Source organism: Pseudorca crassidens, chromosome 11, assembly GCF_039906515.1.
Source record: "Pseudorca crassidens isolate mPseCra1 chromosome 11, mPseCra1.hap1, whole genome shotgun sequence".
In the NCBI taxonomy this organism is placed as follows: Eukaryota; Metazoa; Chordata; class Mammalia; order Artiodactyla; family Delphinidae; genus Pseudorca; species Pseudorca crassidens.
This window is the reverse complement of record NC_090306.1, coordinates 94357488-94382390: the sequence shown is the minus strand read 5'-3', so window position 1 is coordinate 94382390 and position 24903 is coordinate 94357488. Positions and strand designations below refer to the sequence as shown.

Genomic DNA, 24903 nt, shown 5'->3' with positions numbered 1-24903 from the left:
GTAAATGTGACAGATAAGCAAGCAGGAAGTTGAGGTGATGGAAAACCACCTGTTTGAAGTTTCAACTCAAGAGAAAAGTATTTAAGGACAGTACTCCAAAAATACTGGTTATGCTTCTCATCTTCCTAATCACAGACCTTAATTCTGAGAGATATATACTCATTTCCTAGTGCTTCTGAGCAAATTATCACAAACTTGGTGGCTTAATACCACACAGATTTATTAGCCTACAGTTCTGGAGGTCAGAAGTCCAAAGTGGGTCTCACTAGGCTAAAATCAAAGTGTTGGAGGGCTGTGTTCCTTCAGGTGGCTCTAAGGGATGCTCCATTGCATGCCTTTTCCAGCTTCGGGAGGCAGCCCACATTCCTTGGCCTATAGCCCCCCTTCCGTCTTCAGAGCCAGCAACAGCCAGCCCAGCCTTTCTCAGGCCGCTACACTCTCCAATTCTGACTCTCTTTCCCTCTTTCACTTCTAAGCACCTTTGCGATTACATTGGGCTCATCTGGATAATCCAGGATAATCTCCCTATCGCAAGATCATTAATTTAATCACATCTGCAAAATCCCTTTTGCCATGTAAGGTAACATATTCACAGGTTCTGGGGATTAGGACATGGACAACTTTGGGGGGACTGTTATTCTGCCTGACACAAGGTCTATTTATCTTCGAAGGAAAGAAAGAAATCCTATTACCTCTGTGTTTCTTATCAGGAGTCCCAAAGTATCAACAAGGCCTTCTGCCTCCTCTTTACGCTAGTAAATATGCCTGCAAAGATTGCTTCATTTTGGGGCTTCCCTGGTGGCACAGTGGTTGAGAGTCCGCCTGCCGAAGCAGGGGACATGGGTTTGTGTCCCGGTCCAGGAGGATCCCACATGCCGCGGAGCAGCTGGGCCCGTGAGCCATGGCCGCTGAGCCTGCGCTCCGCAGCGGGAGAGGCCACGGCAGTGAGAGGCCCACGTACCGCAAAAAAAAAAAAAAAAAAAAAAAGATTACTTCATTTTTATGTCTTTGATACCTTGATTAGCATTTCCTTTAGTTTATAAACACCTTTCCTTATAAAACACTTTTAAAGCATTTAAAAGTGAAATTTTGTTCCAGAATACTGAAGTTATATTGAAAAAATCTTACACAAGCAGACTTTAATGTTAAACTTCGTCATATGCTGACTGTAAGATGCTAGCACTTATGATACCACACAGCCATTGTGTCACAGATGGTCCATCAACACATTACAGAAAGAAAGGTCATAGAACACATTTAGCAATTAGATTTGAAAGAGAAAATTAGAAGAATTGTAGGACTAATATAGTTTAGTAAATAGAATACTGAATTTCGGTTTCAAAGCTTAATTTCTAATTTTCTCACCATTAGCTGTAGGAAAAAGCTACATGGAAGGAAGAAGACCTTGTTGGTGCTCTGGGCCTTGTTGATGCTTGAATACTTAACCTCAGATTGGCTCAATGTCTTTACTTTCAAAAGGAAACAAACAGGTTTATCCTTTCTACCCCATGGGTGCATTTAAAAGACACACAAGTATGTGTGTATGTATGTGGGTGTGTGTAGTCATAATGCTAAAGTTAAAAACTTGTATATTAGCCTCTACATAATCTGCTGTCCAACCACTAGTTTATAATTTATTAATTTAACCCAGGGCATAAAATGTATAAGGCTGTGACAGTCCGTTGAAATACAGCTTATAGAACTTACAAAATGTGATATAAAAACTCATCACTATCTGTAACCTTTTTTATTTTATTTATTTATTTATTTATTTATTTATTTATTTATTTATTTATTTATTTAGTGGTACGCGGGCCTCTCACTGTTGTGGCCTCTCCCATTGCGGAGCACAGGCTCCGGACGCGCAGGCTCAGCGGCCATGGCTCACGGGCCTAGCCGCTCCGCGGCATGTGGGATCTTCCCAGACCGGGGCACGAACCCATGTCCCCTGCATCGGCAGGCGGACTCTCAACCACCGCCCCACCAGGGAAGCCCTGTAACCTTTTTTAAAAGATTTAACTTTCCTATTGGAGGATTCTCCAGGATCGGATAGCTGGCTTCCTGTCTTCATCAGATGCTAGTGTAGATGACAAATGGAATAATTAATTAGTAACTTGCCCTTGTACACCTTGAGTTGTCAAAGTGGCTATAACATGTTGATATCAAAATTTGTTTCTGAAAATGTGTTCGCATTGATATTTTCAACACATGTACATTTTTAAGGAACAATTTTGAATTAAAATTACCCATAGTATTCCGTCCTAAGCTACATATATTTTAAAAAATTTCTGTCAGCTTAGCATTTCACTTTCTAGATATCCACATTGAAGGTAGAGATAATCCACTGGAATCCTCCGTGGGTTGCCACCCAACCATATAGTCATTTAAATGCTGAGAAATCAGATCCTTCAGAATGATGGAGTTGCTTTTATAAAATCTTATTGAGCAATGCACATTATTTACCATCTCAGTTAAAAATATGTTTTGTATATATAGGAGTACTCATGGTATTAATAAGCAGCAAAGCAGAACTTCAGTGAAAGTAAAGGTTCAGGTTATCCTACAATGGAATATTCAAAGAATGCTAGAGGGACAGTGAAGCTGTTGAGACATGAGGACTGTCTCAGAAAATTCTAAGAAGTTACCACTCTACAGATATAAATAGCTTGAGAAAATTTTATAGTTGCAGAGTGGAAAGATAAGGACAGAGCACCTAGAATGAAACTGATATAATGCTTTGTCAAATAGTCCTATAGTATATAGTAAATCCTGCTGGTGTTGAAATTGATAGAAAGATAATGACCCAGGCGGTCTTTTCAGATTTAATGTGAGTCAAGGAGTAGAGTGGGTTAACTCCCAGTCTCCTGCTTTTTCTATTTAATAAATTAAAACTCCATGGTTGGTTGGTTTGTTTTTCAGCGTCTACAATGGACAAATAAATTAATCCTAACTCAGAGTAGCAACTGTATTGCTGTTTTATGGTATTCGTTTCCTATTAAATAGTATGCAACTGATGTCACTAACATAGACCTCATTCCTGTTGCCTTTTTGACTATTCCTTTTTCTCTCTGCATATAGAAAAAACTAATACATTTAGTAGCAGATGTAGGCTTCAACAAAATTTAGGCAAATTTGGGTAAGCAATTTTCTGAAATTCAGCTGAACATATTTTTACTCTTGAGTGTCAGTCTGGTTGTTTAAAATTCACATTGAAGAAAAGTCATAATTGACCACTGCTTAGTGGTATTTTCGTTTGCTTAGACAAACATGAGTGCTCTCCTCTTCCACACCCAGTACCCACAGAATCAAGCATGAACACTATATCTTAAATTATACCGTTCCCAGAGAAGTTGATGGTGCTATAAGCAACAGGTAAAGTGGGGCTAAAACGATTAGACCGCCTCAAAAACTCATTATACAAGGTTTGCACCTAAATATCAAGTTCCATGTAGAAGTTACTGAGGAATAATAGATTTAATTATTTTTAGTATTATATAAAAGTATATGTATGTTAGCAGCATGAAATAAGAAAGGTAGGATTTTTTAAAATGTTCAGATTCTCAGTTGAATAGTTTGACCTGAGTAACTCTATACCTTAATTTTGGTCTGGCCTCACATGCTTTATGTTTTATTTTATTATTTTTATTGTTGTTAATTACATTATTATTATTATCACTACTACTACAGTTCTTTATTCTTTTATTGGATTTAATTTCCCTTTACAAAATATGCATGGACCAAAAATGTGACTTTGGGAGAGTATTGCTGAGTTGTTGCTGATGTCAGTTTCATACTGTGATATTTTTTTTCTATTTACCAAGAGATCAGTATTTCAATATAACGATGTGCATGTTTTCCCCCCTTCTCCCGCTGCATGCAGGGATTCGGGTTCGTAACTTTCGAGAATAGTGCTGATGCAGACAGGGCCAGGGAGAAATTACACGGCACCGTGGTAGAGGGCCGTAAAATCGAGGTGCATGTCTTCAATAATTCAATTTCTGGTTTATATTTTTATTTCTCTTTTTATGTATTGCCTCACTTATTTCACATTTGGAACCCTGTCTTGTTTGTGTTTTTGTGTCTCTGTGTCCTTTACCTTCTTGCACTAAAACGCGTAAAAGTAACACTTCTATCCTTCTCCCCCCTCCCATTTTTTGGTTGTTTTGGGGTTTTAATTTTGATTTACCTGTGTGCGAATGTATGTGTATTTGTTTTTCATTTACTTTTTTCCTCCAAAATGTTCATCCTTCTACTCTCTTGATTTTTTTCCTTTGCTTCAGTTTGCGAGACTCTGAATTCCTCTAATCAGGCCAAAATAAAACTAACTTTTAAAATGTCTACAAACTACCCAATTTAGAAATGTGTCCTATGATGAATCAAGGGGCCAGCCAGTATCCTCTCTCTCTTGGGAGGCCAGTTCGCCTCCACATGCGTGTGACAAGTAAGGAACAGAAGATCACAGAGGTTGGGGGCGGGGAGGAAAGAATCCAAAACTAATGTGGTTTTCAAACATATTTACTATCTAGAATTTCAACAGTTACTGGAGGGTTGGGTGGCTGCCTGTGGAATGTGCTAGTACTGTGAGTGAGTCGGCCACCTGGTGCTCACCAGCCCTTTTCATAACGCAGTGAAGGTTAACTGGCTCCTTTCCCCTTTCCCAGTTTTTAAAAGTATGAAATATAAAAGCCACCATCTTGAGTAAGATGTCTGCATATTTTGCTTTTTTTTTCCCCCTCCCTTTCCAATGGTTTAGCATTTAGGGCCCTTCACTTGACTCACTCTTTCCATGGTAACTATACACAATGCTGGCGATGGTGCCCGTTGGCGGTAAGTGAAACAAAAGCACTAGACAAGAAGCTTTTTTAAAATGTAATTACAAACAAATAAGAAAGAAAAAGTCCATCTGCCATCTCACATTAACACTACAAAATGTGATTTGACTTGCTCCTCTTCCTTTTCCTTTCCCCCTTTTATTTTCAATGCTGTTGAGTAATGCCGCCTGGACTTTGGATGTACACATTGTTTTGTAGCAGTCTGAGCTGTTTGAGTACTGACGTCATGGTGATTTTTTCCCCTTGCACATCTTACTCAGAGTTACTGAACTCCAGTTTGGCTGGTTTTATTAATGCACTTCCTGCCCCCACTTCCTTTCCTCCTTTTCCTCTTTCCCAGACCTCTGTTTGTAGCTATGACTGTTCTTTCTTTGCTCTTGACAGCTCTCTCTCCTGCCCGTGACAGCCTTCCTGACTTTCTCTCTTCTCTTCCCCGCTTTTTTGTTCTCCTTACCCAAGCTGTCTTCCTACCCTTTGCCCTAGTCCTTCCCCACCCCTTCTCTGTTCTGTGCAGCTATTGGTCTCTTTTGCTGACTGGTGGTTTCTGATTGGTTCTGGCCATTTTTCCTTTAAGTGCTTGGGTGCTTTCTGCTCTAGCAGCTAGTGGAAGCTCTTGCCCCATTCTAATCCTTGTCTGTGAGAGCCTCGCTCTTCACTTTCTCCTGTCTTTCCAAAATTGATTGTTTTTTTCTTTCTTTTATTTGTGTGTGTGTGTTTTTTAACTGCATGCTCTCAGTCTCATCATTGTTGTATCCCATTCTTTCTTTTAAATGTGAAATGTTGATATGATTTGGTGGGTCAAACTAGAGTAAATGGAGTTTCCGGCTCTTTTCCTCACATAGGAAGATCATCACTATACAAATCCTGAAAGACATATTATTAAAACATTTTTGGTTCCAATTCTACCTAAAATTGATGTGGTTTTTTTTTTTTTTGGTAACAAATTTATCACTATTCAAATTTACCATAATATAAATTCCCAGAGCGAAATAAGACATATTATATTTTGTATGTTTTATAATTCTTTTAAAAACTGGCCTGTTTTTATATACCTGACAACATAGTATATAACCAGGTTCTATGGTAAGGCTTTACCCTCCTTGCAAGAGCTTTGAGGCTGGTTCTGACACTGGGCTGCAGTATCCTGGCTTCTAAGCTCCATTCATCTTTTCTTCATCAGCACCATCTTTGTAGCGTCTACTTATCTTACCACTGAGAATGCTTTAATTATGCCGTTCTGTAATGAGGGTAGAGAGTACCATAAAACAAAAGAAACATAAGCTTTATTTTTTGAATTCTTTTAAGTGCCTGATTTAAAGGCCTCTTGAAAACTTTCTTCTTAAATGAATAGGCCACATAATCTAGAAAATTCAAAATGGTCCTGAAGTCTGTCAGCATGGGAATCTCAGTTCCTATATTTGTTTACTGACCTCAAACAGTAAAATCTCATACAAGCGTATAAAAAAAGCTGAACATCAGAACAGGTGAACTCCACAGATTTTTTTTCCTATCTTCCTATAAATTTATTTCCTGACCAACGTAGCAAGCCTCTGTTTTGTTAATGAACTTCAAAGTTCATGTGCACACAGAGCTGTTTCCAATTACTTTTTTCCATATTTTCTCAATGCAGAGACTTCTCTGTTTAAAAGATCTCCAAAGAACTTGCAGATGTACTTTTTCTTTGGAGGCCTGGATGGTAAAGTTGTCCTAGTTTTCCATTTGGAGACCAAGAAACTGCATTTTACTCTTGTTAGCCTCATTTAATGAACACTTTAATTAAAATACTATTATTAATATTTTATATTGTTATATTAATTATTTAAATCAATTGTCTCTGAAATTTACATTTTAAACTGAATACTTTGTTATTGAATGAGCACCTCCATATTCCCTAATGTGATTTACTTCCTCCCTGCCCCTTCTTTCTACTTTGTATCTGTAGGTGAATAATGCTACAGCACGTGTAATGACCAATAAGAAGATGGTCACACCATATGCAAATGGTAAGAGGTTACAAGTCATCTTCGGAAACATGTCATTTATTCTCACAAACATCAAAGACTTTTTCTTGATTTCAGTCTTCAGTTTGTTTTGTGTACGTTGAAGTATTTTCTTTACCTAGGAGAGTTAATTTTTATAAATTACTTTTTTTTAAGTTTTTTTAGTTATTAAGGTGTTATAGTCTCAGTAAAGTTCATTTTATACAGTGCGAACACATCATTTGAGGTTACCTATTAACCCAAGTTAGGCCCCCCGTGGGCACCCTCTTTTTGTAGCTGCTGTAGTTCTTTGTAATATGTTAGGCTTGTCCAGGATACCCCTGGATCTTACTTATCTGAACATAATAATTGGAATAATTCTTGACCCCTTGTTCTCCTTTTAAAGGAATGGTGTAGAGGCAGCAGCCACGGGGTGTGTGTGTTGGGGAGGGGTACGCGCACATATTTTCTATTTTCTATTCCGTGGCTACCTGTTATACAGTGAGTTTTATAAATGTTTCTCATGAAGAAGGAATTTTTCTGTGAATATTTTGTCTAACAAAAACAGAACTTTTGCTTCAGTTGTCAAATTTAATCTAGACTCATACTCCCTAAGTGAGGTAGGATATAGTTTTAGTCTGTTGTACAACAGTGGTTTTGCAAGCTGTGTTCTACAGGACCATCTTGGGGGGAAAAGAAAACTGAATGGACTGGGTCTTGAGGCCTACAGCTCTACTTTGGTGGACCTCATTCTCTGTTGTATATTTTAGAGTTATGCATAAGATTTTATCTAGAATAAAAAGGGGAGTTTCTCCCCTTTTATTGCTTTATAAAAGTTTGAACCTACTGCTAGAGTATGACAGTATGTGCTGGTAGTATCTTAAATCAAGTAGAAGTGTATTAGTGTTGAGTATATCCCGGGAGGTCTTCAATAAATATGTGTAGCCCAGCTTTTCAAATAGATTATAGAAATCAGCATAATTTGCATTTATCAGCATAATTTGCATTTTCCTTACTCACTTTACTAGTGGTATATCTTGGGATACCACCACCTTCCACTTTACCTTTTGTTTTCTTCTTTTCACTGCTATCACAGAAACAGAAGTTTCTGCAGTTTTGATAAAAATCCAATTTAAACTAAATCAGAAGGAGAGTATGTCAGATTTCCTTTCGATCCAGCGAGAATGGTGGAGCAGAACGAGCTGCTGACTAGAATTGAGAAGACAGAAATTCTCCTTCTAGATTTGACTCTTTATTTTCCTCTGTGACAGTGGGCCAATTTCCTAACCTATCTGATTCTGTTGTCACCTCTGTCAAGTAGCAGTCACAGAATTTTAGCACCACAAGGCTCTTCTTTAGAAGTCATTAAAATCCAACCCTCCTAGCTTATTATCTAGGAAATGAAGCCCAGGGAAGTGTAGTCCTTACTCATTGTCCCAGAGGTGGTACCTATCTTTCCGCTCTCTTTGGGTTTTGTGAAAGTCAAATGACATAAACACATATAATACAATGTAAAAATACATTTGTAAAGTGTACAAAACTAAACGTATTCAAGATATTGTTGACAGTGTACCTTTATATACCATTATTATAATGTGCATCCATTGTATGCATTTAAAGGGAGTGCTTAAGTAATAGTGCCATTGATAGGAAAGGAAAAGTTCATTTTTTAATATTATTCTAAATCACTATTCAAGCCTACTGGAGCCAGACTTTAGAAACATGCAGCTCCCGTGTTAGAGATTCTGAAAAGAGTGTGCTAGGTGCCTTCTGGTGAATTCTCAGCATTTTAGTTCATGTTGGCTTTGAGTCCCTTGATTTGTCTAGTTGAAGAACATTTGTGCTTTTGCAACTCCAGTAGGATTTGAATCAAGATTTTGAAATTTTTATGCAGCATAATGAACAGGCATGTCTATAAGCACATAAAATAATGAATGGGGGATTGGATTGATTCCGAATGAATGGATTTTCTCTTGAATAATGTCTTTGCTTATAGCCATTGAAATCTGTTAATTGGCCTTTTCTTCTTTCCATTCACATATTTATAGAGTAGCAGTGGCACAATGTTACAATGTTATAAAAGAATTAAACCAAAGAGCCAATCTTTCAGAAAAATAAAATGGCATATTTATGTATAAAAGTCAACAAATATTTATTGATTAAAGTTTTCACATGGAATTCCACTCTATCAGTGGGTAATAGTGCATTTTTCTTTTTTTTTTACTACTTGCCATATTCCTATAAATCTAAAAAAGGGAATGTAGAAATGAAATTGATATCAAACCTAATGTTGTTTGGAAATACTTAAAATTTATAAATGTTTAAGTTAATGTTCAGCAGCGGTCTTGTGTCCATTAGCTTAAAGGTCTGATTAACATAAATATGCTTATTGCAAATTAAAATCTCAGAAGACATGCACCAAAGTTGGGAATGTACCTTGAATTTTATCATTGCATGTCTCTCCTTGGTGCCTTGGTTAACTCCAGTGAAATCCCAGTGGGAAATCCCAATGAAGGAAGATTTCCATTTACCCAGAATACCATTAGCATGGTATAAATGAACATGGAATTCAGAGGTCCAGGTCAAATTTGAATTCAGTCAAAGGATACCCTTATCAAACAATTAGAGTAGTAAACAGTGTTAAGATGATATAGAAGACAGTGCATCACAGTATGATAGAGAATGATATATATTCTGCCTTTTTCCTTCTAAACAAAGATTAGGTCATTAAGCCGTTCTATGAGAGACCGTATACCAAACCCCAGGATTTATTTATATTTCTTTTTTCTTCTCTCATTCCCTCTCCATCTTCCTACCTCCAATTTTTTTCCTCACGTCTCTTTACCCCCACCACTCCCCTGCCAAATCTTCATTATCCTTTCACCGTGCTAGTCCTGCTTAAAGATGATCAGGTCCAGAAATGTCATCACCCTCTCATGTAAACCCCCACTGGCATTCTAAAGAGAAGCTGGTACCAGGCAAAAATGAACCCAGAGGTGTCTGAAGCCAACTTGCACATCACTCCTTTTCCTTAATATTCCTCATATAGTTTTTTGTTTGTTTGTTTGCGGTACGCGGGCCTCTCACTGTTGTGGCCTCTCCCGTTGCGGAGCACAGACTCTGGACGCACAGGCTCAGCGGCCATGGCTCACGGGCCCAGCCGCTCCGCGGCATGTGGGATCTTCCCAGACCGGGGCACGAACCCGTGTCCCCTGCATCGGCAGGCGGACTTTCAACCACTGCGCCACCAGGGAAGCTCCTTCATATAGTTTTAAATGTTTACTGTCCTCTCTTCCATTTCAGGTTGGAAATTAAGCCCAGTAGTTGGAGCTGTATATGGACCCGAGTTGTATGCAGGTAGTATTTAAGTTAATTTTTCCATTTGTGTTATTTATATGTATTTTAAAAATATATTGTTTTTCAGTTTCCTATTCCTTTGTAATCTTTTTGCACTTTTTCATTTCTTAAATGCACTCAGCATCCAGCTTTCAAGCAGATGTGTCCCTAGGCAATGACGCGGCAGTGCCCCTGTCAGGAAGAGGGGGCATCAACACTTACATTCCTTTAATCAGTAAGTAGCCTATGTTGACCTGGCATGGCTTTTGACTGTTGTGAGTAAACAGTGATGTGTTGGTCTTTTTTTTCCCCCAAATATAATACATAACTGAAAAGGAGGCATTCACGAGAAAGATAAACACTATCACAGTGCCCTGTCCTGCTTATTAGCCTGTGCTAGAATCTTTTTGACCAAATGTTAAGATGGCCAAAAAGCATAAATAGTTGGAAAAGTTAGAAGGGGGTGAGGACATGTAAAGAAAATTTTAGTCTGCACTTTGTAATGAAGAAAACAAAAGAAGTAATTATTTGTGGAATGTGTTGTACATGTTATCTGCAAGTCAGCTTTGGGCCCTTGAGTCGAATATCACTCAAAAGCCCCTCCAGTATTATTGCTTATTCTCAGCTCTGTTGATATCTCTAAAGTCATTTTGACCTGAGCCATTTAGCCATTTAGCAAGAGATATAATTAAACAGAGTTCAGTGGACATGGAATCAGTGTCTGTGTGTGCTTTCTAGAGGACAGCACACTTAAAATAAGCCCTTAGAAAATGTCTGCCTCTTTAAAGGATTACAAGGCTGCAGGGGAGAGGTAGTTTCCCTCTCACGTCACATTTCTGAATTGAAATATTTTAGATAAAGGATAAGGTTGACTAATGAAATGTCTGAAGACTACTGTGTGCCTTGGAGTGTGGCAGCATGTCAAAACACAAAAGAATATTCTTATGAAGAATAATTATTATATGCAGGTAATAACGTTTGGAAACAAGGTTAATAATTAGCCAGTGAAAGAGTTTATATCAATCAATTTAAACTGCCCATAGAAATTAAAAGTCTCGTCTCCATTATGGCAGTAGTGCTCAGAGCTTCCTGACCCGTTTCTCCTCAGCTTGCATTGTAAGGCCGAAATCGGGAAGGAACAAAGAAAACTCACTCAAGATTTGTGATGAATGAGGCATGGAGTCAATTAGTTTGGGCATATTGTATATTTCCATTTCTTTTTGAGAAAAGATGTAATGTCGAGGTGTCTTTCCTGTAATTGGTGCAAAGCAAGCTGTGATTGTACACGTGCTGTTGAATGCAAGTTGGCATTTCTGTCGTATTTTGGGTCTCCCTTTAGTTCCTGGCTTCCCTTACCCAACTGCAGCCACCACGGCGGCCGCTTTCAGAGGAGCCCACCTGAGGGGCAGGGGGCGGACAGTATACGGTGCAGTCCGAGCGGTACCTCCAACAGCCATTCCCGCCTATCCAGGGTAAGCAGTAGATTCCAAAATAAGCAACCGCACAAAAACAGAAAACCATGGCCCTCGTATAACTTCTGGGATGTTGCCGTGCCACATAGTAGAGATTCTGTGAATATTTGCAAATTAACGGATTAGATGGAAAGAACCATACCATTGTCAGAATGTAACAAAATATCAATTCATTATATAAATCTTCATTTTGGCCACCTTAAGCCCTCACAGTAGTGGCTTAAGACAGTAGCCAGAGCTGTCTTGTGTTCACTAGCAGTGTGTTGGCATGGAGTTCACTCAGCATCGCACGAATTTGGATTAACACTCCTGCAGAGAACCAAACTAGAAGCTCAAGATTGTAGTGCAAGACTGCATCTGCTGGATTCACGCCCCTCACCACCACCCTTATTGGGGCTGAGGCTCTCACATGTGCCCTCCCTTGTGGTTTCACCGCCTGGGTGGTGAGCAGCAGAGCTACTTACCCACAATGGATTTGCTTTCTTTGTAGGAAATGGATTAAAAGAGGTTAATTCAAAGATGAACCAAGTCCAATTGAATCAAGGGAGAAAGGGAGAAGTAGGAAGAATTAAACTACAGTTGGCTTCCGAATGATAATAAAACAACTAATGGAGCTGAGCATCCTTCACCCTTTGATTTTTGTATGGAGGGTGTCTCATGCAGTGGAATGATTCCATAGCAACAAATAAATCCTTTGTTATTGAATGGGGGAGAAGGAGTGAAGATGGCAGGTTTTGTTTTCAGTTGTTTTTCAGTGTCAACCTAAAATGTATATTTTTGTAAAGAGTGGACTTTTATAAGTTAGTTGTATCAGGACTTTCTTTCTTCAAAGATGTGACGTTTGTGTTCTTCATCTTTTCTCTGCCTGTGACGGGTTTTTTTTCCATATTCTTAATGAAGAATAAACAGTGGCAGAGGAGCCTATTCATTGCTACATAGTTAAAATGTAAAGGGAAAGAGCCTCCTTTGTAGGTCCTTTTCTGACAGCAAAATTGACGGTGAGGTGTACTAATTTAGCATTCATTCGTAGACCAAAGGGACATGCCATTTGGGGTCCTCAATTACACAGAATTAAAGCATTTTTATCAGACAAGACAAATATGCATGTTGAAATGGGCAGGCTTCAGAAGCCACTGGAAGGGAACGACTTTAGAAATAAACTTGTTTGCAGTTTATAGATGTTTAAATCCCATGCATTCCATCATCTCCATCTTCTGCCATTACTTACTTTTAATTTTATCCTTTTTCCTCTCAACTTGACCTTTGACCTTCAACCTCTGACATCTCCTTTTAAAGAAGTGAATAAAGATGCAGTATTGTTTCATCAAGAAATAGTCAAGTAAAACATAAAACTGAACCTTGGAAGTTCTACACACTAGGAAAATTGTTTTATGAAGCGTCTTCCATTTCAATCCAAGAGATTTTACCATCATGTTTGCAAAGAGATACTGCTCACCAGAAACATGGGACTTCTTTATTTTGTAATATTCCTGAGTTACTTTATAAAGTGGTTGAATTCATTCCTATTCAATATAGGTCATTTCAGTATATTGGCCAAACTTGAGAACCCGTTCTCTACCAAGTCTGTGTCAGGTATATATTTGCTCAAAGATATTTTATCTTTATGTCTAATCACATCAATTTCTGTGCATTACATTGAACACTAATTTCCCATGTTTTCTTTTTTATTAACTAAACCACCTGTTTACATGGAAGATGGCAAGGAATAAGTCCAGTATTTTATGAGGAATGGCCTAAAATTGCTTTTCAGCTTAGTAAACTAATTTTATCATTAATCATTGTGTTCTAGCCTCCTTGTGGCATTTGATATAGGGAATATTGGAATTCTTCTAGAATTTGGGTGAATATTCCCAGTGAGTGATACAGCTTAGCATAAAACGTATTCCTTTTTAATGCCACCACTCTTCTCTATAGAAGAAATATTTTTCAGTCATTGCCTATATCCCCGTACTGAAATAGTTGAAGGCTAATTAATCACCACTTGGCATCAGTGCTTTGCATTTTATCAGCCTTCGCATTATGAACAAGTCTCTTTTTTACTAAAATGCAATTGAGAGACAGATTACTGTCTAATATCATACTTTAACTGCAGTTGGAGACTGTGAAAATGGACAGAATTCAGCTACCTGAACCTCACGGATGAGTTTAATTTGCCTGTTGTATAATACAAGGGCACAGCATAATAGGGGCATTGCAAAGTGTGATCATACTATCCAGTAAATACAACAAAATGTCACTGGGAGTAGAATTCAGAAACTTTCCAACTACATATAAAAAATAAGTTATTTTCATATTCAAGTTAAAAATATAATTTGATAACCTCACTTGCTAGTTTGTTTATTGTAACAGAGAAGGTAGTGGTGAAAATTTCCAGCTTGTTTAGGTGAATAAATGATAAATAGATCTTCTAATTTTACATAACCAAATCTTGATTTAACGAATATGAATAAGGAAGTCGTCTTTTTTCTCTACTGCTATTCCATATCTTTTGGTCCCAAAATAATGTTTTGGGGAAGTTATATGCACAAAATACCTCAAAAAGTTTGAAATCTATATTTTAATTATAATAGTTTAGTGTTGCTTAGGATTAAAAAAAGAGTCATGTATTTTGTTTGTTCAATACAAAGTCATTTTCTAAACAGAGAGTAAACACTTCTATTCCTAATCAGCTACCTTCTCAATTTTATTCATTTAAATAAAACAGGTCATGCCCAGAACCTCAGTTATCAGTTGAATTTTTCAGAATTCCATGAATATTCTTATGGTCAAAAAAGAACCCTTAAAGTCTTCCAATTACTCCTCCCACTCTGGATTATATTGTTACTATCTGGGATCCCCACTGCACCTTTCAATTCTTGGACCTTGGACCAATCACCTTAACCTTTAGCTCATTACCTCTGCTTGTGAAAGCAATGCATTGTGGGTATTTTTGGTTGTGTTTTGTTTTTTTTTTTTTTTTAATTACATTTCTCTGTTTACTTTGGTCAGAATTGATTGACTTGTTTTTCTGAGGTGTTGCATTGGTTCTTAAAATGCTGAATAATAATACTTTGCATGCTTGTGTGATCAGCCAAATCTTATCGCATGTCTAATGTGCAGGGTAAAAAAGCAGGTGATGTATGGATATCAGGAAAAAAATTACATGTTACTATGAAACCGATAACAAAATACTAAACATAATTTTGAAACATACTTTGCATACAGGTCCTGCCCTAGTGGAATTCTTTGGGTTCTTTTTCATGTTAACCCCTCTCTACACAACCCCCGCCCACCCCCACCCCCACCCCCTCACACACACACATACACATACACATACACATACACACACCCCTTTTGGAGCTCTTTAAAGAGAAACTTCCTCTTAGGACAAACTTATTTTTTAAAAAATACTCCAGATATGAAAAGTTGGTGTTTCCAATCCAGCAGATTTTCAATAGCTGTATTAGGCCCTCTGGGAATACACTTTATTTTTTTCATCCTACTTTAATTACCAAATTGGCAGGTGGTTCCTTCCAGGGTTTCCTTCCTCCCCTGCCATGCCTGTCCCGGAGCTGCCGAGAGAGCTTGTGCCCCTGTGCTCCTCCTGGCTGACTGACCCCGGCCCCAAGCCCAGGGTCCGTATTCATACATCACCTGCCCGTGTAGAGCGCATGTGCATGCTGCCGTCCTCAATAACCGGAATGTGTTTCTGTTCTTTTGTTTTTTTGTTTTTGTTTTTGTGTGGATTTTCTGCAGTGTGGTTTACCAGGACGGATTTTACGGTGCTGACCTCTATGTAAGTACACACACCGGGGCCTTCTCGACCCCATCCCCTGACGAGCCAGCCTTTTTTTTCTGTTTCTTTGGTTTGGTTTGGTTTTTTTTTTCTTTTTTTAATATAATTTAATTTTTATTTTCATTTTCCTTGTGGATATATATATATATATATTTATATATTTAAGAATGCAAGCATGCTTCTCTGCCACTGCGCTTGCCCCTGGGTGCAAAAACTAAGCCTTTGGGTTTCCTGATCATTGCTAGAGTCAGTCTACTGGACATATTCTTTTCCCTTCCCTACACCCACATATGTTCTGTGTATCACAAATATACTTGCGAGATGATCAGCAGGTTTAAAGTCTTTTCTTACTATCGTCTCATGTGCATACATAAATAACAGGACTAGCTTAGCCTGAAACCAACTCTTTCCCTTTTCTGCTTTTCTTCTCATTTCACATCCCTCTTTAGATCATTAGAGCTTTGATTTATGTAGATGGCAGGAAGCTTTCTGAAATGTGTCTTTTCCTGTTTCACATACTTGGAGAGAGCATTGTCTTGTGAAAGTGAAATAAGGAACTGATGCCAGTGAAGGGTGGGTAGGAATAAGAGAAAACCACATACTCAGTGCATAAGGCTTTTCTGTATCAGAAGGTCCACAGCCAGGGGGGGCTTTTTTCTTAACAGCCATCTAGAGGGAAACAAGGGGCATCATTAGCAACCTAGACTCTTTTACAAACATTTGACCATTGTACAAGATTTGTTGATTCGACCAGCCATGCTAACATCTTTATTACCATCCATTATTTAAACAGTCTAGCTATAGCTCAAGTTCCATGATTGGTGGTCACATATTATTTAAAATATGGACAAAGTGATCTAACTGACAAAAAGAGTCAAGTTTTTGAGTTTTGCAAGTCTTTTATTAGGACCTCTCTCCAAAGATCTTTTTCTGAATGCAAGCTTGGTCTAACCACCCACATTGTTAAGACACAATTTCCTGAGAAAAACTTGTCAGCATGAAATGATTCCTTGGGCATAGGGTAGAATTGTCTGGAAATGCCTTCTCCACCCTAACCTCCCCAGAGTCAATAAGGGTACCTTTTTAATGAACTGTTTCCACAGTCTGCCAGAGATTCTCAGCAATCTGAAAACGTTAATGAACTTTCAGAATGCACTTGGAGGCCCTCTGTGTTGCAGGAACTAGAGAAAGGATAGAGCAGCCCTCTGAGATTCAGTGGGTGAGTTGTACACACCTGGCCTGTTTAGAGCAGGCCTTCAAAGAACGCTTTAATTTTTTTTTTTTTTTTTTTTCCGGTACGTGGGCCTCTCACTGTTGTGGCCTCTCCCGCTGCGGAGCACAGGCTCCGGATGCGCAGGCTCAGCGGCCATGACTTATGGGCCCAGCCTCTCCGCGGCATGTGGGATCTTCCTGGATCGGGGCACGAACCCGTGTCCCCTGCATCGGCAGGCGGACTCTCAACCACTGCGCCACCAGGGAAGCCCCAAAGTACACTTTAATTTAACACATGCTTGAAGGAACCTTAGCCATGATTTGGTCCAGTGCTCTCACTTTGTAGATATGTTTCTTAGAGAGATTGTGACTTACCCAGATTACCTAAATTATTTGTTTAGCCAAACATAAAACCCAAATAATCCATATTTCATTAACTCTCTTAGTACTTTAATTAAAATCCACAACTTTCCTCCAGTGGTTTTCAAGAAGTAATGAAAGATCTTTTTTTCTTGTGCTCACCGTGAAACCTGAGGGTTGGGAAACTATATCCTACTTTTACACCAAAGTGCACTTTTCTGAATATACGTATTTATATATGCTCTTAGCGTGTACATTCTCCCATATACATTAGTATCCATAGTCTCATGACACTCATCTTTATGTTACTTAAGTTGTTTTCTTGAAATCTGGTCTATTAGAGTACACTTCCACTTGAATTATTTCTGAAGTCAGGTTTTTTTCTCAAATATCTTCCTTATTTGGGTATTTCTTAAGTGTGGCCTACTTCTACCTTATTAAGTCAACCAACCAAATATTTGTTTACAGTTCTCTCACTTCCTTAGTTTACAGTATATGATTTTATTAAGAGAGAGATGGTTTTTCTGTAGTCGTTGAGAAAATACTCTTGAATCTTACCGACTGGATCACCTTATCAAGCTGAACAGAAGTAGTTCAGTGACCTTGCCGAAACATTTTTTTGACCAGTGGCCCCTTGTTGATGAAAAGACTGAATAGTAATGGTATTTTTAGTTCTTGTCTTAAAGCAGTTACTTGGAGGAAAAAGTAGTGCTGAAATAATACCCGAACTCAAGAATGAAAAACAAGAATACATGAGGAGGGAACTGTTGAGTGAGGCCTAGTGTCATTTTTAATACCGCTTTTAAAACTTCATATTCCATGTTCCACAAACAAACAACAAAAACCTCTATCATTTTACCTTGAGTTTGTTTCTCTTTCTCTCTGTACATTTTCCCTTATGTGGAAATCTATCAATATGCATTTAGTTCTCGTTTCCTCAGAAAAGAAAGAGAGGAGGATTTATCTAGTATAAAAAGTGCCCTGAACCCAAACTTGAAGAGACAACATGAGGGAAAAGAGTTTAAGTTACTGGTTTTATTTAAGTTATATTAATTTAGGCTATTAACCGTGAAGGTTGTTTGTTTTGTTTTGATTATCTCTTTCCCTGTTCTGCTCTTAGGCCGTAATCCCTGCTAACCATTTTCTTCCTCGCTGTGTCTTTTGTGACACATTCCTCTCAGGAGAACTGATCTAGCAATTGTGCCCATGATTTGTAAAGAGATTCGCCTTGCTGACTTGGGAGTGTAGCAGATAGATTATGTGTCTGCCCGCCCCGTCTTTTTTTCATCAGTAGAAAAGACATCATTCACCCTAATTCACTTTTTTAATGGGATAACAAACTGCTCCTAATTCTCATCCTGTGAAAAGCATGCTTGCATCCAAAGGAAAGAAAAGGCTGGTGGGCCCCTTAGCGGGCTTTTTTGTATGATTGTTTTCCTTCCACAGCTGTGTTTTTTGAACTGCTCTTCCTGTGTTCTGTTATAGAATAGTCTTACAGGAACCAATCATTAGCGCTAAAATACCTCAGGTAGGAGTGCCAGTGTGACCTGCCAATCAATCAGATTGTGGATTGCAGTGAAAAAATTGAATTATACTAACCATTCCAGCTCCACGTTAGAGATGGGAACAGAGGCTTTTTTGGACAAGCAAGACTTGTGAGCGTGTGATCTAAGCCCTGCTACCTCAGCAGTGCACCCAGTCGAGTTCCTTACAAGAGGGCACGTCCTCCAAAATTCAGTGCTCCTGTCCCATTGCCACACATCCGCCCCAGGTGTGTTATACGCACTGTCCCGTCACTGCCACCTCTTTTAGTTTGTCAATCACATTTATCCATGGTGTTTAAACTGGTCTTCTATATTTGGAGAGCTTAGAAATTTGGGACATTTTCTCACTACTGTGAAAGAAATGAGAAAAGGGAGAAGGTAGAATCCATCTAAACAGGACTCTGAATCTCGAATTGGACCCTGTCGTGAAATCATAGTAGTAATTGGGCTGTGCTGCTACGTAAGTTTGAAGTTGTCTTAAAAATCTAGACTTAAAATTGAAACATGTATTTCCCTTGCCCTCTTTTCCTTTCACCTTAAAACTAGATTAGTGAGTGCATTTGGATAAGGATGCACTGTTAGATTTGCTGAGAGCTGGGTGCTAGGAAAAAGAAAACAATAGACAGCTTTTCACAATTCAGTTAGTTTATTTATGTGGCTACCCAGCAAGCTGTGGGAAATGAACTGATTCGGGGAGGCGTGGAATAGTAGTGTTCGACAAGGTTAGTTAATTAAACATCATCTCTCATCCATCATAAAAGTAGTAGGTGGAAGATACCAAGTTGGTCATAAAAATTTCTTTCCTTAACCCCAATTTTAATAAGATAAATTTAAAAGATTTTCCTTAAAAATTTTTCCTATCTACTCTTCCAAGTAGATAGGTCTCTCAATCAAAAGCAGTAACAATATTATCATTATTATGAGTTTTGTATTCACATCTGCGTTACTCACATTTAATGAAAGGTGCCATATTGCCACGGAAGAACTCTGTTCTCCTAACGAGCCCTCCTCATACAAGTTCCGTCTAGAGCAGTGCATCTCAGCCGGAGAGGGGAGGAGGGGAGGGGAAGGAGGGAGTTAGAATCGTGTAGAGACAAAGTGATTCCCAGAGGCACAGCCTTAGACCCAAGCTAGCTGGACTGGATCTCTGCTCTGCTGTAGTGATTTGAAGCATCACACCTGCCATTCTCCCCCCCCCCCCGCCCACCCCCACCCCCACCCCCCACTCCCCTTGCTCTATAAATCTATACATCACATGTAGGGAACAAGCTTTCATTTTGTCTGCTGGTCTTGAAGTACACATTCTTCTCCTCAGTGTCACATTAATGTCATTGTCTTCCAGGTAGAAAGAAGGTGTCTTGACATCACATGCTCACCAAAGTCCTGTTTTATTGTAAATCCTAAAACAAAAAAGTAATAATAAAATTAATGGCCAGGTGAAAATCAAGACAAGGGAAGATTAAACTTGGATAGGCAGGGAAAGGCCAGGTGTAAGAGGGAGGATACGTAGAACCCTTCCATTTTGTTCTAGTTAAAACACAGCTACAGAGCTGTGCAGAAGAATCATGTGGTCAGCGTGGCAATGCTGTAAAGTTCACTAGACAATAAAATTGGTTCAGAGTGGAGTAGAAAATCCCTAGGAGGTGACATTGGGTAATGCAAAAGTGAGACTTTAACAACAACAAAAGGATCTTAAAGGTAACAGCATTTTCCTTTGAAAAAGCTGGAAGTTGAAGGCAGGGATGTGTTACGGATATGAGAAAGGATAGCACACAGGAAATACTTTGGAAGAGCACTGGATCAGAATGTATGGGTGTTGACAGAGGGCAAGCATACAGGTGAGCACTGCGGGTCAGAACTGAATCAGGAAGGTTGAATTGGGGAGTGATACAGCATTGGGCTGTCCCAGTTGGGAGCGCTAGGAATCATTCAGAATGAATTACAAAGGAATAAGAAAGTAATTATTTTTAAAGGGGCTTGTGGATATTTGGACCAGGCTTAGCCATGCCAAATTTATCCAGCTGTCAGGGTCCAAAAAGCTGTCCGTGTGTGCCCTCTGACATTAGGGTGTGCTGTGGCCATGCTAATCCCCATTTTTTGTTTTATTTCAAATCACACACAGATAGAATCTGCAAACTGCTTCAGATCAAACAGGTCTGATTGTGTGTAAATACATATGTCCTTTTTAATTTTTATTATTAATGGTTGCTTCAGTTTTGCATCGGTGCATGGTTAAAAGCAATACACATCAGCTATCTCATGACTTCATATCTCCAAATGAATTATTTCTCCTCTTTTTTTGTTTGTTTGTTTGTGCAGTCAGCTGAAGAAATGTTAACATCTCACTCTAAATCTCTCAGTGGAGTCTCTGTTCCCTTCTCTGATATAACAGATGGGTTACTGCTTGTTATAATTATTAACATTGTGGTGTGGGCCAGGGCTAGGGTGGGCGAGATTGACTCTTCTTTGGGCTGGGGAGGGGCCAGTCGTTAGGGTCTGGAATGTTAACTCAAGTGGTGACTGACTGTTTCCGTAATACCAGGTCGTTGTGGCTGCACGCTCTAGTAATTGAGGCTGTGTACTTCACCGAGCTTGTGGTAGAGCCTAGGGCAAACCGCTGTCCCAAGAGAATGCTGGGATAGATAGAGTTAGCCAATCTGAGTCTGAACGTGGTGATTTTGCTGGTTGTTCTAGCTCCAGATGTTGGCATGCTTAGTTCTTAATGTGATTAATAAATGTGGCGCCATACCCCTCCCCACGCCTGAACCCTGTCTCTCCTACCCCTCCCCCACCCTTGTTCTTTTTGAAAAACTTAAGAAACAGCAATGAAACCCTTGGTGTTTCAAACTGCACTTTGTTCTCATGTTCCATAAACAACTTCAGATTTGCTAATAGAAGTGAAAGTTGAAAAACAGTTTCTCAGCCTGGATTCTTTATGCATTCCAAAATCCAGAATAGAAATAAATATATCTGAATGTTCATTGGCTTATATTATGGTGAGATGTTTTGTTTAAAGCACCAGCAGAAATACTGTGGACTAAGAATACAGCTAAGAGGAGGAATCCATGACATACAACTTAATTTTTCTAATTTTGGGGTAGTCATCAATGAATTAGCAAATCAGTTTATTGCGATATTACCTGCCCATGCTAAACACAGACCCCTCCCCTTTAAAGGGCCTCTCTGTAGCACCATTATCATAAAGTAATCAGAAGAGTAGATATGTGGAAATATTATCTGCTTTTCTAAAAAATGAATGTAGTTTTTCTTAACATTCTGTTGATATTCTCCTTGAGGCTTTTGTTGTCAGTAAAATATTTGCATCCCTGTCGTGTGTTCCTGAATTGGAATAGCGGAGAACCTCATCAAATTCAGGCTCCAGAGTCAGAGTTCACTCATAACAGCGGGAAAGGACTGCAGATAGATTATCTTCGTTTCCTTCTGGCTTGGAGGGAGCCTTCTCTTCCACAGCCTGATCCATTTAAAATTGTCTTGATGAATAATAACATTACCCCCAAACCATTGAGGTTCCGATGGCTTCTTGCAGGTTGAGGAAGCTGAGGGGAAATGGCTATCAGTAACCTCATTCAGAATCTCCTTTTTTCCCCATGATTAGTCCAATACAGCTCAAATTTCATGATTTAATACAACCCCCAGTATCTCTGACACACCGAGACTTAACTGAGAGTCTAGTTAGTACTTTTATGAGAATGCATACCTCTTTCCCATGGCATAGAACTTCAGTTTTTAAATGTTTACTCAGAAAGATATAAATTAGGCTTTAATTGCTTTTATTACCTTGACTTTTTCAATTTTTAGAGATTATTTTGGATTTTGAAAGAATGCTAAAGAGAGAAACCTCATGATGCTTGTTTGCAACATTATCCTCATTTACAAAGAAGTTTTACTAAACATGGCCCCTCTGTAAACTTCACACTAGCAAACTTTAATTCTAAACTAGTGGAATCATCTCTAGTGATACCAAAAAATTGAGCCTTCAAGGTTCATATAAAGCTTAAAATTTCAACTATGATGATTAGTGTGTTGTTTTGTTTAACAATCCTTTTACTGTTTCATTTTTTCTTTAGAAGTTTAAAAGGTAAAGAGACACTTGAGTTAGTTTATACATAAATGTATATGCTTATGTGTGTATGTATGGCAGTGTGTATGTTGCAGCCTGGATGTACGGCTTTGCCCAGATCAGTCTGGCCTGCCTGTTCCCATAGACCTGGCTAGAATTCAGAGCAAGCCTGTGGATCACAGATAGCCCCCGAGGGTACTTCCTGCCACGGCCCTATCCATTACCATCTCATTGCCAGTGTTTGGTAATACTAATCAGAGCTTTCTTATTTATAGGAATATCTGTGGAAAGATTTATAATTGAGAAAACAATGCTTACTTTTCCAAGTCATTCACTTGAAGAACAAAGAAGGAATAGTACAAAACCACTGAAAGCCAATCAGAGACTTTTTTTTCATGTATATTTGAAGCTGCTTCTGATGAATTTAAGGAGCATAAATTTAAAGAGCAGGAGTAAGCTTTCCCCCATGGTGCAGTGTCTTCAGTTAGAGAAAGCATAAATTATATAAGAAGTAAGCAAAAAGCTGTAGGAACCTCTGAGAAGAAATCACAGGTATTTCCAGAGTAAGATTTGAACAGAAACAAAAGCAAGCTAGAAGCTTCCCTGTCAGATGGCTAAGAAGACAAGGGTCCCATTAGAAGATGGTTGTCTTCAATCCTAAGAAATGATACAGAAGTAAATTTGAAATTCTTCTGTAGGTTTAGCAAAAACTGAACATTGAAGGAATAGAAAGCAGAAAGTACAGGCCAGAAAGCTTCAGATGTCCATGAGAAAAGGACACAGTAATCTACAGAAACGAAACATGCTGTGCTCGCTGCTGAGGTGCCGTCCAAATGGACATAGCTGTATTTACCTATATTTGATGGGGAAATGACAGTAATAAAAGTACACACCTGAATTAGGTTTAGGTAAAAATAGATGAATTCTAGAAAGGTAAAGAAGAAGAAGGAAAGGTAGAGCTTGCCACTTTTTCAAATAGCCTGTCTCGTGTGGCATTTGTTGTTGTGATTATCTTTGAAAACCTTCATGAAGTATTTCACCCTGACATTGAAAACCTTTTGAGTATTTGGTTCACCTAAACCGAGGTGAAATAGCAGGACAGGGGAGTTGAAACTCTCTAGGACTGAGAGGATATTTGAACCCTTGGAAGAAAAGCTCCAGAACCTGCTGTGAGATTAGGATGTAAGAAGTCCCAAAACCTTTTAGGGAAGAAAAATAAATGCAGTTAAATGCTTGGGCGGGTGGGCTTCCTGATCTGTTTGAACCTAGTCCAAGGGTCCACAGCCCTTTGTAATCTGATTTGCCTGAGTCTGAAGTATAGATTGGACTTGGCAAACTTTTTCTGTAGGGAGCCAAGTGGTAAAGATTTTCGGCTTCATAGGCCATATGGTCTCTGTCACAACTACTTCCAAAAACAGGAGGCCAACTGCATTGGTCCACAGATGGAGGTTTGCCAACCCCTGATCTACACTGGTTCTTCCTTCTAAATATCGCTTGATTATCTTAGCCTCTTGGCAAACGCACTAGGCCACATGGAGCATAGCACTGTATGGGACCTTTCTTTATATACTGTAGTCTCTTAGCAATAGATCAATCCAAGTACGCATCAGAGAATCTGAAGTTAACACATATAAATTTAATGTTTTAATCTATAATTTACATTTCCTGTCAGGTAAAGTTCTCCCAACTTCCTGTAGGTATTTTCCCTGTTGAAAGTTCCAACGAAGACAGACCCAAAATCATATCTTCATTTTGGGGAGGGGGGTGGGCAGCGGGGGGATAAATTAGGAGTTTGGAATTACAATAGACACACTATTATATATAAAAATAGATAACCAACAAGGTTCTAGTGTAGAGCACAGGGAACTATACTCAATATCTTGTAATATTCTATAATGGAAAAGAATCTAAAAAAGAATAAATATATATATATGTGTGTAACTGAATCACTTTACTGTACACCTGAAACTAACACAACATTGTAAATCAACTATATTTCAATAAAAAAATGTTTTAAATCATATCTTCATTTCTTAAATTTGAGAAGAGGTTCTCCAGTGTAGTTTATTTTTGTTACAAATTGCAAAGCAAATCCCTGCCTTGGGTGGAGCTTAATTGTACACTAAGGAGTAACATGCAGACTGATGCAGTTTGAAACATTCTCTCCCCACGGATGTGTCTGTGTTCGTGTCTGTGTCTGTGTCTGCGTCTGCGTCCATCTGCGTGTGGGCGGGTGTGTGCTCGCCTGCCCCCCGGGGGAGAGGCATGTGTAAAGTCGGTTCTCCTCTCTC

At 38.8% G+C, this 24903-nt stretch overlaps 1 protein-coding gene across 29 annotated transcripts in view; it reads left to right on the top strand.

The window, feature by feature from the left end:
• Positions 1–24903, top strand: part of RBFOX2 (RNA binding fox-1 homolog 2) — a 261970-nt gene that overhangs the window by 229067 nt on the left and 8000 nt on the right. For 11 of the 29 annotated variants that reach the window (XM_067697895.1, XM_067697896.1, XM_067697915.1 and 8 more), the window contains 7 exons: positions 3881–3973; positions 6775–6835; positions 10115–10168; positions 10290–10384; positions 11477–11619; positions 15376–15415; positions 20654–20685. In XM_067697895.1, coding sequence (XP_067553996.1) covers positions 3881–3973; positions 6775–6835; positions 10115–10168; positions 10290–10384; positions 11477–11619; positions 15376–15415; positions 20654–20685 — 518 coding nt within the window. Of the gene's footprint in view, positions 1–3880; positions 3974–6774; positions 6836–10114; positions 10169–10289; positions 10385–11476; positions 11620–15375; positions 15416–18472; positions 18516–20653; positions 20686–20850; positions 24636–24903 lie in introns of those variants that run through there. The other 18 variants (XM_067697898.1, XM_067697897.1, XM_067697907.1 and 15 more) reach the window with 12 other exon arrangements.